Source organism: Hyalella azteca, unplaced genomic scaffold (genome assembly GCF_000764305.2).
Source record: "Hyalella azteca isolate HAZT.00-mixed unplaced genomic scaffold, Hazt_2.0.2 contig9145, whole genome shotgun sequence".
Taxonomy (NCBI): domain Eukaryota; kingdom Metazoa; phylum Arthropoda; class Malacostraca; order Amphipoda; family Hyalellidae; genus Hyalella; species Hyalella azteca.
The window spans coordinates 64,777-77,954 of record NW_025939222.1 but is presented as its reverse complement, the minus strand read 5'-3'; the positions used below and the strand labels follow the sequence as shown (position 1 = coordinate 77,954).

The following is a 13,178-nucleotide window of genomic DNA, read 5'->3' as shown; positions in this document are numbered from 1 at the left end:
CACGAGATTCTCACTTCACTACGTGAAGCAGAAATGATCGTGTACATCTGCTCTGAAAAATCGGAGGCGATATCACTTGTGTTTCCTAACAAACGATTGGAGTTGCGAGGCGCTATGCAACTCCAATATTGTGTTGTTGTAACTCCATTAGATCGGCGCACTATCGTGACCCTTGCACGCTATGTTGTTCTTGTTATGTAACGTAAGCGGCAGCCTTGAACGTTTGTGCTTCACAGCCCCATTGGTGCGAAACGGATTCTCTCATCTATGTTTTAGCCTACTTTTGATCTTAATAATTATGTTACTAAATTATTAAAGAGTTCGAGAAGAAGACGTTCTGTGTTTCATGAATTAAATTTATTTTGTTCAGACCGTGGTTAGTTGAAAATTAAAATTTTCCCTGTCGGGGTTAGGGTTAAGACGCTTAAAATAACGGCTGCTCTTTTGCTCACATCATGGGAGTTGTTGCTACTAGTGTGCATCTCATTTGAGTTGAGCATGAATTTAATGTTCTGATGCCGTTGATTGAATTTAAGTTCAAATAAATGGCTGTCTCGCCCGACCATTTGACGTCAAAGTCTTTCAAAAGAACCCCCGTTTTTCGTCTTCTATTGAAAGAGCGTTGAGAGGTACCCTAAAAGTCCCTTTTGAGACTCCGGATCATTTTCTGAATGTATTGCGGCTGTGGCCTGCGGCGTGCTATTGTGTGGAGCTGCTTGTGCTGAGATACATCGTCTGTCTCGACAGACTTGGCAGGCTGGCTGGCAATAGCTATGAGAACCCTCATCTTCTGTTCAAAGTCTCTCTGAAGCCCGCATTGTGTATCAAGAGCGTCTTCTGAGCCACCAGTGAGATGAATCGTCAGTGGAGCTGCTGATCATTTTCTTTGACTTCCCGTAGAGAGATTTAACATCGACGTTCCTCTTTAAAGTCAGCGGTTTGTTCAAGAAAGTGCTTATATTAAATATTTCAAACATTTTGCATAACGCCAGCCAACTCCACAGCTGGGATCTATCATGGAACTCTATCCCACAATATGAATTCGATACAGTTTTTTTTACTGCTCGCACAACGTGTGATTGGTTAATGTGTTTCTAATAATGTAAAATATCGATAATGCTTTTTTAAAAACCATTTTATTAAAAATATCTACAAGAATGTTTGATGAAAATCATATTTACGCGCTCAAGCTCATTGATTCTAAAGAGTGTGTTGATATTTCGTGTTGCTCTATCTCCCTGAAAATTGCTGAACTGGATGCTGCGTGAGAAGCCTGAAACCATGAGTCAAACTAAAACATCTTTGAGTCAAACCAAAACCATCATGAGCCTAACCAAAGCCATCATAAGCCTCTCCAAAGCCATCCTAAGCCAAACCAAAACTATCGTGAGCCTAACCAAACCATAATGAATTTCATTTGCATTGCGAGACTCAAAACAAACTATTCTCAACCATGGCCTTTCGTGCCATGGTTGTGAGTTATGAAATTCCTATTATTTGCAAATATTTATTATGGAACCTCGGTCAGTATTTCCCCGAAAGAAGCTAATAAGGCTTCTCGCTAAATGAATTGTCGTAACAATCCACAGGCGCGCCAGACACAAGCGACTGCGATTGCAGGCGCACTGTTCGTGGGGATAAATAGTCTTCCATATTTTGTACGTAAAGTGGCCACGTTGAACCCCGCAAGTGGGTGATAATAATGGCTCCACTTCCTGCTCCTCACGACGTCCCCAACAATGGAGGGATTTCCCTGACACTCCAGTTATAAATCCTACATAATGGAAGGTTTCCGGGACACTAATCCCACTGCTGCATTACACTCTCCGATGTCGCAACTACCTTCCTACATTATATCAGCTTGCGACAGGGTGCGATAGCCTCATACATGCCAAACAGCTTGCGATACGCGAAGGATTCAGCATTGTCTTTCACGATACAGGGGACAGACAGCTTCGTTCGTGTAATAATATGAATTTTGTTCACAATGAGTTCCACCTATCAGAGGAGGAAACAAGTACTACTGCTTGCTGATCTAGTTATAATTTATGGAAGTTTGTCCTGCGTTTTTGATAACGGCCACTAGGAAAAGGCTTCTTTGATTATAAAATTTTGCTTGTGTCCATGAATGAAACACAAGACGCTCTTATGACGCTGTTCACAAGTTTGAATAATGGGATCCGGTGATGAGACAAGCTGTTACTTACTCTCTTTGTTTATTGGGTTCAAGTATTTATAACTGACCGTAGATAATATGATTAAACATTTCCTGGACCTTATCAATCAAGGGTAGAACAAATTGCGAAGCTTCCGTTGGAACACACAGGCATTTGAGCTGCGTCTGAATGTGATAAGTCGCCAGGCCTATCTATTCGCTAGTCATGACTGGAAATATCTCCAGCAACGATTTAGTTTGCATAAATGATTTAGTTTAAAGTGAGCTCAGTTTTTCTAACTCTAACATTCTTCTATCGACTACTATAAATCTTGATGTTAATTGAATTTTATCCACTGGTCGGTTCACTGCTCTGTTCTTAATGATTTTGATAATAAATATAAATATGATTTATAACAAAGTTCGGACAAATGAAGTAATATTTATTGCGTTAATATTAGCACTCTACTGCTTAGAATAGTTTCTTTTTATTCCCGCGATGCACATGAAATTGCATGGAAGGGGAGCGCAGTCGTGCACCACCAATTTTGTGCACCAATCAGCCATTGAATAGAACGCCTAGCATATTTCCGTAAGGCCACCAATCAGCCCTGTATTAACCCTGCCTTCAGTAACCAGCCCATGGCATCATCTTGTTTTAAATATCTAGAGATTTACACCACCAGATACAAGAGCGAATAGCCCAGAGTGTAATGATCGTCCACCACTGAGCGTTACACCGAATCTTCACTTCATACCCCGACTTTATAGCTTGAACTGTAACTAGCGGACAAGAGACTGCGACCAACCAGCCCAGCTCGCCAGTGGAACTGCATGAATCCGGCCGTGCACCACAAGCCTTTCGGTCGCATGAGCCGTGCAACTGGCTAAGCGCAGTGTGTGGTAGAGCCCTGGGGCCATACTTTCAAAACTCGCTAAGTTAACGTAAGTACTTACGCTCTATTTTCTTGCCTGTGATTGGTCGATTTTGCTTGAAAGGCCGTCAATGATTGGCTGATGAACTTACGATCTCTTAACTTTTTTTGAAAGTATAGGCCCTGCATGGGAGGCTGGCTGTCTAGTAGCTCTAGCTGACATATTCGTGCGGCACAAGCCATGTCGAATGAAGTATGCAAGTTCATGCTCGTTAATGGAGTGTTATGCAACCTTTGCACCATATTTATGTATAGAGGTTTAAGCTTTTATTAGGCCGTAGGCCCGTCGCCGATTCTTAACATTGCAGAACATTCACAGCTTGTTGCGGGCTCGACTTCGCAATTCACTGCTTCAAATCTGCTGTGCTTAACCGCCCGGCCTCCTCGCCGATTCTGACCTGAAACTGGCGCACAGAGCTGGGATCGAACCCGCGCCTCTCTGCTCCAATCCTGGTACTCTGAACTTTAACAATTATATAAAATATATATTATATATAATTTATGTACTCAAAATTAATATAGTGCGATCAGGGTGTGGAATGAATGAAAGGTATATTTGCTTGTAAATTATACTAAAATTGAAGATTTTGCGCCGTATTGGTTTAATATAAATTTTAAAGATAAGAACATGACGTGCTGCACAGTAATGCCGAAGGATGCAACAAACGTATTTTTTGTATGTTCGCGCTAATCGAAAATAATGCTGCTGTGCTACCTGGACTGCCTGAATACAAAACCATTACAGAAAAATGAAAACATTCTTTATTGGCGTAATTAAACGTCATTCCAAAAAAATCGAGTCAACGCTTCGTTGTTAGTAAATTAGCTAAATCGATCAAATTCCTTATGAGGTCATTATCAAATCATTATGATTATCTACCTCAAGGTACGGTGGGCACCAGCTATCTTAATCTAGTTTTTTTAATGGTCAAAAAGACAAACCTCGTTCAATCAGTGAGAATAAATGTTTACGAACTCGTACAACTGCATCCGTTCCTACCTCATAAAACTTGTTTACGTTAGCTTCCCTGAATAGTGTGAACAGAAGGGTCGTTTCCTCAGTTCTAAGAGCGTTTATACCAACGTCGACGCTGCGACGTATCTTAATTAACTGGGTACCCTCGAGTATACAGGCTATTGGAAGGGACTCGAGCTATACAGGCTATTGGAGGGACTCGAGCTCTAAGTGCAGTAAAACGAGATTTGTTCAACCACTTTTTCAGTTTTAGATTTATTTCTGGATTTATTCATTATTTAAAAGATTTATCTGCAAGCGTCATGAATAAATAATATTAAATTGCAGGATATGTTATCATGGGAATTACCGTATTAGTTTTAATTGTTTGCAAAATAAAGATAGATGTTTTAGCAGCTGAATGGTTTATTTCAGTTTATTTGAATTTTATTTGACTGAGACAGTTTATTCAGTCCGTTTACTCAGTCAAATAAACTGAAAAAATTTGAAAGTGTGGAGACTTTCATCAAATATTTAATCCTCTCAAGTGAAGTTGGTTGAACTGACAAAAGCGAATGCGTAACAATGAACCGTAAGCATTGATTATTATTTGATTTGATTATTGACACGTGCAATTGCATTCGTTTAAAATAATAAAATCAGTAACCGTATTGCTTGTTGAAGCCATTAAATTTTTAACAGATGTGTAGCCTCACGTGTTAAGAACTTGAGCAATATATTACAGCGAATTTACGGTCAAGACGAGGAATACGGAAAGTTGAAAATTTGATGAATGTAAAGAGCACAGAAGATGAAAAGGGTTGACTCATTGTAATGACCGAAGAAAAGTAAAAGTAGCGAGCGTGCTCAACTTGGGGAACATCTTCTCCAATTCGATTACTGTTGACCAGTTGGGCCGGACGTTGAATTAAATTGTATTTGATATCAAACGGTGTTTAATGTGTACAATCATGCAATCAATGCATACATGCAGGCATTTATTTTGAATAGACGCGAAATGATCAATGCGCATTAGGAACACTAGTTATTTTCGAGCAGGTAACCTTCCCGCCCTATAGTGAACAACTGAACTGTGGATGCTTGACGTGTTCAAAGACGACGACGATATCATGCTGAAAACTCGATTCTTGAAGCATGCCAGGATAAATGTAATGCAGAGAAGCATAGGGGATTGTTTATAAATTCTTTTATATACCAGAATGAACCACATAATAAGAATATTAAGGTCGAATGTGTCTCAACATCTGAAAATAGGCTTAGTCATGAATGCTGTCAACGCTTGTTCGATGAATTTTCAATCTACATACTAAGTCCGCTAGACAAAAACTGCCATTTAGTGTTGAAAATCAGTAATAAATTTTTGTCATTCGTCTGAAGATATTGGCGCTGGAGGATTGCATACGTTGTTTAACATATATAAATATCTTTTAAATGAGAAAACTTCATCTATGTCATCATAACTGAGGCTCATATTGTTCAATTCAACATTTCAGCAAGTTTCAAATAACGTAGTCTCTGCCCAACATTGCGCCAGATGAGCTGTTCGAGCTAACTTCGTAATTCATACCTTCAGCAGGAGCTTTCGACGTGCGGCGTTCGACCGTTGGCTGTCAGGGCGGATTCGATGCACATGCGAGATACGGATGGGTTGGTTGGTGGCGGTGCTCATTTTCACTGCAAGGTTCCGGCGCGCTCTGTCCCAGCAGTGCAGAATTTTTTTTTGCGCATTGGCAGACGATGCTGGGCCATACTATAGCAGGCTGTTTTCCTGTGGGCTGATCGATATTCTTCAAAGGATGTGATCTGTCTGGTGGCCTGCGGCTGATAATGTTGCAGTCAAGAAGTGTTATAGGCTACGTTATTGAAGGAAGAGATCGTGATAGTTCATTCAAAGCACGGCAGTGGTGGTTTCCGACAGTCGTCGTCCCCTTGGAAGATCTCAACGCCTAGGAGATAGTCATCCAGCGGCAGTAGAACCGGAAGGCGCAATCGTCCGCACTCCGCTCGTCCGCTGCTCAGTAGTGGCGTGGCGGCCGCGGTGTGAGGTTGGTGTGTCGTCCTCTTATAAATAGTCTGTTGAGCTGTTGACATCACCCAAGCTTCGAAGAACTTTTGGAATAATTTAAAGTTATGCGAGTGATACTGACGGCTGAAGCTAAATTCAGTAAAGTCTATATAGTAAAAACTGTTTATGAAAATAAGCCGCTTGATGATTAGCATCTTTCGCTGTGGCTCGAGCATGAATGAAAATTTGTGATTCATAACGATTGTCCTCGGCTCACAGCTCAACGTATTTCGCGTATGGCATTTTGTGAACAATTTAAGAATTATTTATGTTTAATCATCTCTCATTGATTACGAGATTATGAAATCAAATTTATTCCAATTTGTATCGGTGAAAAGTATCAGGGTTGGTTGTTTGAACTTCTAACGCGTTGGGTGATAATTGAATGATCTTTGACAGCGTAGACTGACCGTGTAGAGTGCGGGCAGTGGTCGCGGATCACACAAGTGTGTGATCGCTTGATAATTGGTGATCGACTGGTGGTGTGTGGTCACTCTAATCCCCAGGGTGCGGCGGCAAGCATGAACTGCTCCAACCTCATATGCTGGGGCTCATTCAGAGTCAAGCCGCAGCCTCAGTCGTATCCAGGTATGCACATCATCTTTAATATGCACCTAGTTACTTATTTTGTGTTCAATAATTCGTTGATGTTCCAAATGATAATTAAAATTAGCACCTTTTTAAATTTCTAGTGTCTTTTAGAGAATCGTTCTTTGAGCCTCGGCTAGAAAGGGGAATTATATATTTTTCACCGAATGTCTGGCAAGCATTTTTTAATAACTAATGTAACCCTGTCTATAATTAATGTTGAACGTTCGATCACCAATCTCCTAGGCAAACAATCTTAAGTTGGCGTCTATGCGCATCGCCGGTCAATGAACGGGATTTGAAGAAAAATCTTTCTTGATTTTTTTTTAGCTTTTTAGGTTGAAGGCACAAGTCTGTATTCTATATGTAACCCTGCGGATTCTCGACCACGTAACGGTTATACTTACATGTCTTGCTTGCTGCGAGTTCTTGCAAACTTTTCGTTGGTTTTGCCCGACTGAATGCTTCCATCGTGCTGAGCTCGGTTGGTACATCAACTCGTATCATGTTTGCTACTAGCACGAAAGAGTTAGGTATGCTTCGAGTGATGAGCTGTCACAATTTTTAAGCTTACAATCAAATCATAAATTTAATTACAAAAAAAATGTGAATATGTAGCGAGTTACGCAATCGCGGCTTCATCCATATGTTCGACTTGTGTATTTTTATTTCCCTGCCGTTGAGATAATGTCACCAGCAGGGCAGGCCTCGAATATCTCTAGTCCCAAGTAACATTCCTGGAGCGGTTTTGTTGCAGAAGTGCTCTTAACTTCCATTTGCTGTGACAAGACTTCGGTATTAGAAAAACATTGAGCGATTCTTCTCTCGAGATGCCATGCGAGCTCAGTCAGGTGTTCATCACTACATCGAAATTTCTTTTTCTCATTTTCTTCTAATTTAATTTTATCGATAAACGCATTTTTATGGTCTAATTGCTATGAATTCATTTTCTTTTAGAACATTAAAGGTTGTGAGATGTTTGAACACCGACTACGAATGCACAAATTGAAATATTACTCACCTTCTACTGTTCCTCAATGAACCGTAATGTGAAGACTCATGCAATTGGATTGATGAATTGTGTATCACTGGCAAATTATTACATCACTAATTTATTCAATCTCCCATTGAATAAACACAGGCTGTATTGCATGTTTGAAACACAGCTGTTGGTGGTTAGGATGTGAGACTGTGGTGGTATAGGAGCGGTTGTTGGACCCTAAGCACTATCTCTTAGTTGAGGCTTAACACTATCACCACGCCGAGCGATTAACGGTCTCACTGTTACTAAGAACTTGTGCCGCCAGTTATTCAATATATTACGGCAAAATAATACATCCAATATAGGCATGTTTTCTCCATTGCGTTATAATGTTATAATGTTTTATCCATTGCGTTAATATAGGTAATAATCTTACGGCACAAATCTCACTCAGGACGTTCGTTTGTATAAAAACTATTACCTTACGTACTTTCAATTATTTGAGAAAAACTGCCGAGGGTGATGAAATAGGTACTATACGTTCTGGTCTTGGAAATTATGAATAATTTCATGCATTGGCACTGCACAGCTGGGCATGTTCGTCCAGAATTATGTGTTTGTTTTTATGCTACTAAAATGAGTCCTAAACTGAGTCGTTGCTTTTAGTAGAGATGTGTTCGCTGAACTGCACAGCATGTTTATGTCTTCGTATTTCTAGCCGTGCTGTGTACTTGTCAAGGCCTAGAGTCCCACGATCCTATTTCATGTGTCCTGGGCCAGCCGAGGACTCGTTGAACTGAACCTTCTAGCGTGTAATTCGATCACTTTAGCCTAAAGGACTGAAGTACGCGCCACTCGTTCTGTATGTCTCATTTTGTGCGCGGCTGAACTTTCGTTCAAAGGAAGCGTGAGATCCTACACAAAAGCTTCTGTATTACTCTCACGTGAAGAGATGTGTGTCTTTACTATAAATCTCAGAATATTTTTTCGATATAAATAATTCATATAAGGTAGACATTGAAATTATCCTTTGCATCGTTAACGAAATAGTAGATTCAAACGATGAGTAGATTCAAAGTTTGGTTCGTTTGATGGTTCAGCCGATTTGGATACGCATAACCCACGGATCGCAATATTTTAGAACATGTTCGTACTGATTTTTCGTGTTTTTTCTCTACTTCCGCACTATATCAGACACAGCTGATGTTATTCGTAGACGATAAACACCCATCGTATTATAATCAGTGGCAATAATTTCCCATTGCGTTACATAATTTATCCACATGGCCTCTGAGTTACATCTAAGCTCTCAGGCAGAATTTGGGATATTTTTTAATTCGGCGGCCCTGGTTGTAGGTTGAAGCAGCTGCGACGGTGCGGCGCTATTGTCTCGTCGTGAGAGCTCCTGCCGCTCAATAGCTCAACGAAGAATCAGGGTATCGATTTCTGCTTGCATGCGGGGTTTGTATCTGCTGCTGCTGCATTCATTACTATTTCCTTTTAGCGCGAGAACTCTGATTTGGATTTGAAAAATGTGCTATTCTTCATAAAATTGTATTCGTTCATATGTTTTTAAATTTCCTGTAATGAATGTCAGAGATACCACGCGAAACTGGAGCTCTCAGTTGATCAGAAATGTTTTTACATGTTAGTAAAACTATCACTTTTTCTAGACTGTGATCAAGCGAAACCAATAATAGTTTTTGATTAGCAATCTACTTAGTTACAACTTCTGTCATACATACACGCTGACAAATTTCCCTTCCTAACATTTAGTACTTTAATTCTCTACTTCTAACTTCTGTCATATTCAACTGAGAAATATCCCTTCCCAACATTTAGTACTTGCTTTAATTCTACAACTTCTGTCTTATATTCACACTGAAAAATTTCCCATTCAACATTCATTACTTTCTTCAATTCTAATCTCGCTCTTTTCCTAGGCATATAATTTTGTTATGTATTAACACTGAAACATATTCTTCCCAACATTCAGTACTTTCTTCAATTCTAATCTCGCTATTTTCCTTGGCATATAATTTTGTTATGTATTAACACTGAAACATATTCTTCCCAACATTCAGTACTTTCTTCAATTCTAATCCTGCTATTTTCCTTGGCATATAATTTTGTTATGTATTCATACTGAAAAATTTCCCTTTCCAACATTCAGTACTTTCTTCAATTCTAATCTCGCTCTTTTCCTAGGCATATAATTTTGTGTTGGTTGTTCCTGGCCGTGTAGAGAAACGGGCCGGCACGTCATGCCCGCGCCTCGTCGAGGGAAAGCGACGCGGGCGCGTGGGAATCGTCAAGTCTGGCATCACGGCGGCCGCTTGACCTCTAACGCTCGGCAAACTCGAGCGCTCACCGCGCTAAGAGGCTTGTTTATTTGACGAGGTCTGCGCGGTTTGCGGTGTATTCCATGCTGGAATACAGTCAATTGCTCTATTTGTTCTGTAGTTACTCATTTTTTTGTTTCAATGGGTCTACTTAATTCACTTGCCCGATATATTGACCAGAATTTTGTTAGTTGGGAAGAATATGAAGTTGAAATATAAACTCCTCAAGTTAGCTCACATTCTTCATTCTATTCAAGTGTGATATTAATTCTAACGTGAAGTGAAAGGAACTAACGTTTAGACGTTTAAAATTTGCATTTTGCCCGACAAGAAGGTTCTGCTCACTTTGTCGAGATTAAAAGCGACCACCAGGCTGGAACTGTCCACTACTGTTCTAAGGTTCCTGCGCTCTAAGTTTGAAACTTTATAGTCGTTGTGAAAATTTCCTATACTTCTCAATTGTTCATCTACGCAATTTGTTCATCTACGCAAACAGAGCGAATGTATTAGCGCATGAGTAGAATTCTGCCAGTATATACGCAACCCTCTGAAGTGGGCCTCGTTCCACGGTCGAGCGCCTGCGACGATCTCTTTGTTCTTTCCTACTGTAATTCGTGCGCTCTCGAACTTCGAATTCGGGGCATGTGTTTGAAGCTGCTTTACATTCTTTCTCCGAGTTCCGTAATTCTTCCTGACTAGATGCCGTGCTCTTATCAAAATGATCTTTTCTTCCGTATTTCGAAGCCGCGAAACCCGATTTTCATTGAACGTCCAGGTTACAGATATTATTGAGCTGCAGGTCAACTCGAACGCTTATTCCCTGTACTGGAACAAACTACGATGTTCTGTAGGTATTTAGTGTTAAAGGAATAAACTGGTGCTTGGCAATGGTTCAGTTTTCGATACTAAATACCTGTGATCACATTGTTATAGCGTCTTCATTATTAGACAGAAAAACGAGCAGGTGCAAGAGTGCAGACATGGAAATATTTGCTGCAGCTGCTCCTGGTCTGCCATGCTACAGCAGGTGCTGCACGCATCCTATTCACGTGGTAGAATACCACCAACGTGTCGTTGACCTGTTAATGCCACTGCTGCAACTTTTGATTTTATCTCTTTTTAGCGCATTTTCTCATTTATGGAAAAAATGCACTATTGTGCTCGCCATGTCCGTCTGTCCGTCCGTGCGTCTGTCCGTCTGTCTGTCTGTTCGTCCGTGACTTCACGTTTTCGTCGACTAGAAAATGCGCTCTCTGTCACTCACCGCGGTGAGTACTGAGTTATATTTTTTGAAAGCTGTGTTTGCACTGAAACACGTGTTGTCCTCGAAAGTGTTTGTCTTGTCCATCGACATACCCAGTGACGTTTCAGTGCCACAGGACATGTTCTCTCGAAACTGAACTTGACTCGTACAACTAGACTCTTGCATGAACTCGAGTTACTAGACTCATACAATCATCTCCATGCAGTGCAAGTCCTGGAAAACGCTTTCTCTTTCTTACAACTTTGAGGTGTAATTGGGAACATGAAAAGGCTGCAGTGTAAATTTCTCCGCCATTATAGCTGCATTGGTCGGCAAATATCGTTCAAAGAAAGTTATAATTTTCAAATTTGCTGGCGCACGCCAGCTTGAGAGCTCCATGTGAAAGCTGCGTTTTTGCGTGCGATGCTGACACTATTTTTGGACGTTGTCAACAGATTGAAAATAAGGGGTGGTTTTACGCAGGAACTTTATCATGCTTGTGATTTATTTTACAGCGAAGACATCACATTAGGCAATATTAAATGGCCACCTGAATTAGCGTGAGAATCGTCGTTGAGATTTAACTTTCTCTAGATCAGGGTACAAATTGCCGCAGTCTTTCTATGATATCAGTATATCATTGGAGACGATGCAGTATTTTTTGACGTTTCTTTGTTTACAATTTGTGCAGTATAAAAATATTAGCTGTGGTATCAGATATTATATCAACTTGATCTGAGAAACTAAGCCTTAATTGATAAATAATAGATTAAATTCTCGATGTTGTGAATAGATAATCGTTTTCACGATACCTATCTTCCTGCACATAACATTTTAAGAAAGTCTCGTTCTAACGTATAGCAAAGTGCTCTCATCCAACTCATAGATTGGAATGAACTTCGAAAAAAGATTACATTTTTAATTACTGAGTTAAATGTAAACTTTCCTACTAGATAATAACGGTAAAGATTCATAATTCGCCTCTACCAGATCTGTTTTGCTGTGTCTGTGATTCAACCACTAGGAGAAATTTAGATCATGTTAATATCTCCATACAATATGTATATATTTCCGTTACGTGACGGAATAGCTCCATATTTTCTAATGCTAATTTTTTTATGACAAACTTATTGAAGTTTGTGTTGGTGTGATGGAAGATTCGCGGCTGAAATATGTTGGTCTTTTTGTGTGCGCATCCACGATATATGTACTTATCGCGTCGGCGGGGATATGACCTAGGAATTCTAGTATTAATCATGAATTCTGTGACATTGGAAAAGCTGGGGGAGATTGATTTGAAAATTGAATGGGATTTTTAATTTGGAAAGTTAAATTTTTATTCATGTATAAAACGTTCAAGGTTCCTCCAAGTTTCTAAACAGGACTCAGGTTAGAGCGCCATGCTAAGTGATGGTTTGAACGGACCTTCCCTTAATTACGGTACTTACGTTTTCGAATTATTACTTAGATTCGGGTTGATGGGTTGTGGGATGACTAGTTTGGGAATAACGGGATTCTCAGATTGCAAGGATTACCTTTCCGGGGCAACGCCAGGTTAACATTTTTTAAATAACGAACTATCAGCTTGATAGTTTATTATCGGCTTTTGTCGTTATAACCATTATTGACATTTGATAATCGTGTTCGTCTTAATTCTGTTAATCATTTCAAGGTGAATGAATATTAATTAAATAAAGACCAATTCAAACCCACATGCAGTCAATAAGTTTTATTTAACTTAAGTTTTGATACTCGAACTCGAATTAAATAATTTTACTAAAAATTATATATTTTTAGTAAAATTTATCCTTACCAAAGCAGAAATCTCATTTCAATTTTTCATCTTCTCCCCCACATTTTTCTTTGTTTCACCGATGAAAATGAATTTGTTT

General features: G+C 39.7%; 1 protein-coding gene across 2 annotated transcripts in view; it reads left to right on the top strand.

The window, feature by feature from the left end:
- Nucleotides 1-13,178, top strand: part of LOC108679422 — a 77,781-nt gene that overhangs the window by 38,120 nt on the left and 26,483 nt on the right. The window contains exon 1 of one of the 2 annotated variants that reach the window (XM_018168040.2): nt 6,100-6,719. The exons of the other annotated variant lie outside the window; for it this stretch is intronic. Coding sequence (XP_018023529.1) covers nt 6,653-6,719 — 67 coding nt within the window. The 5' untranslated portion in view covers nt 6,100-6,652. Of the gene's footprint in view, nt 1-6,099; nt 6,720-13,178 lie in introns of those variants that run through there. 2 annotated transcript variants of the gene reach the window in all.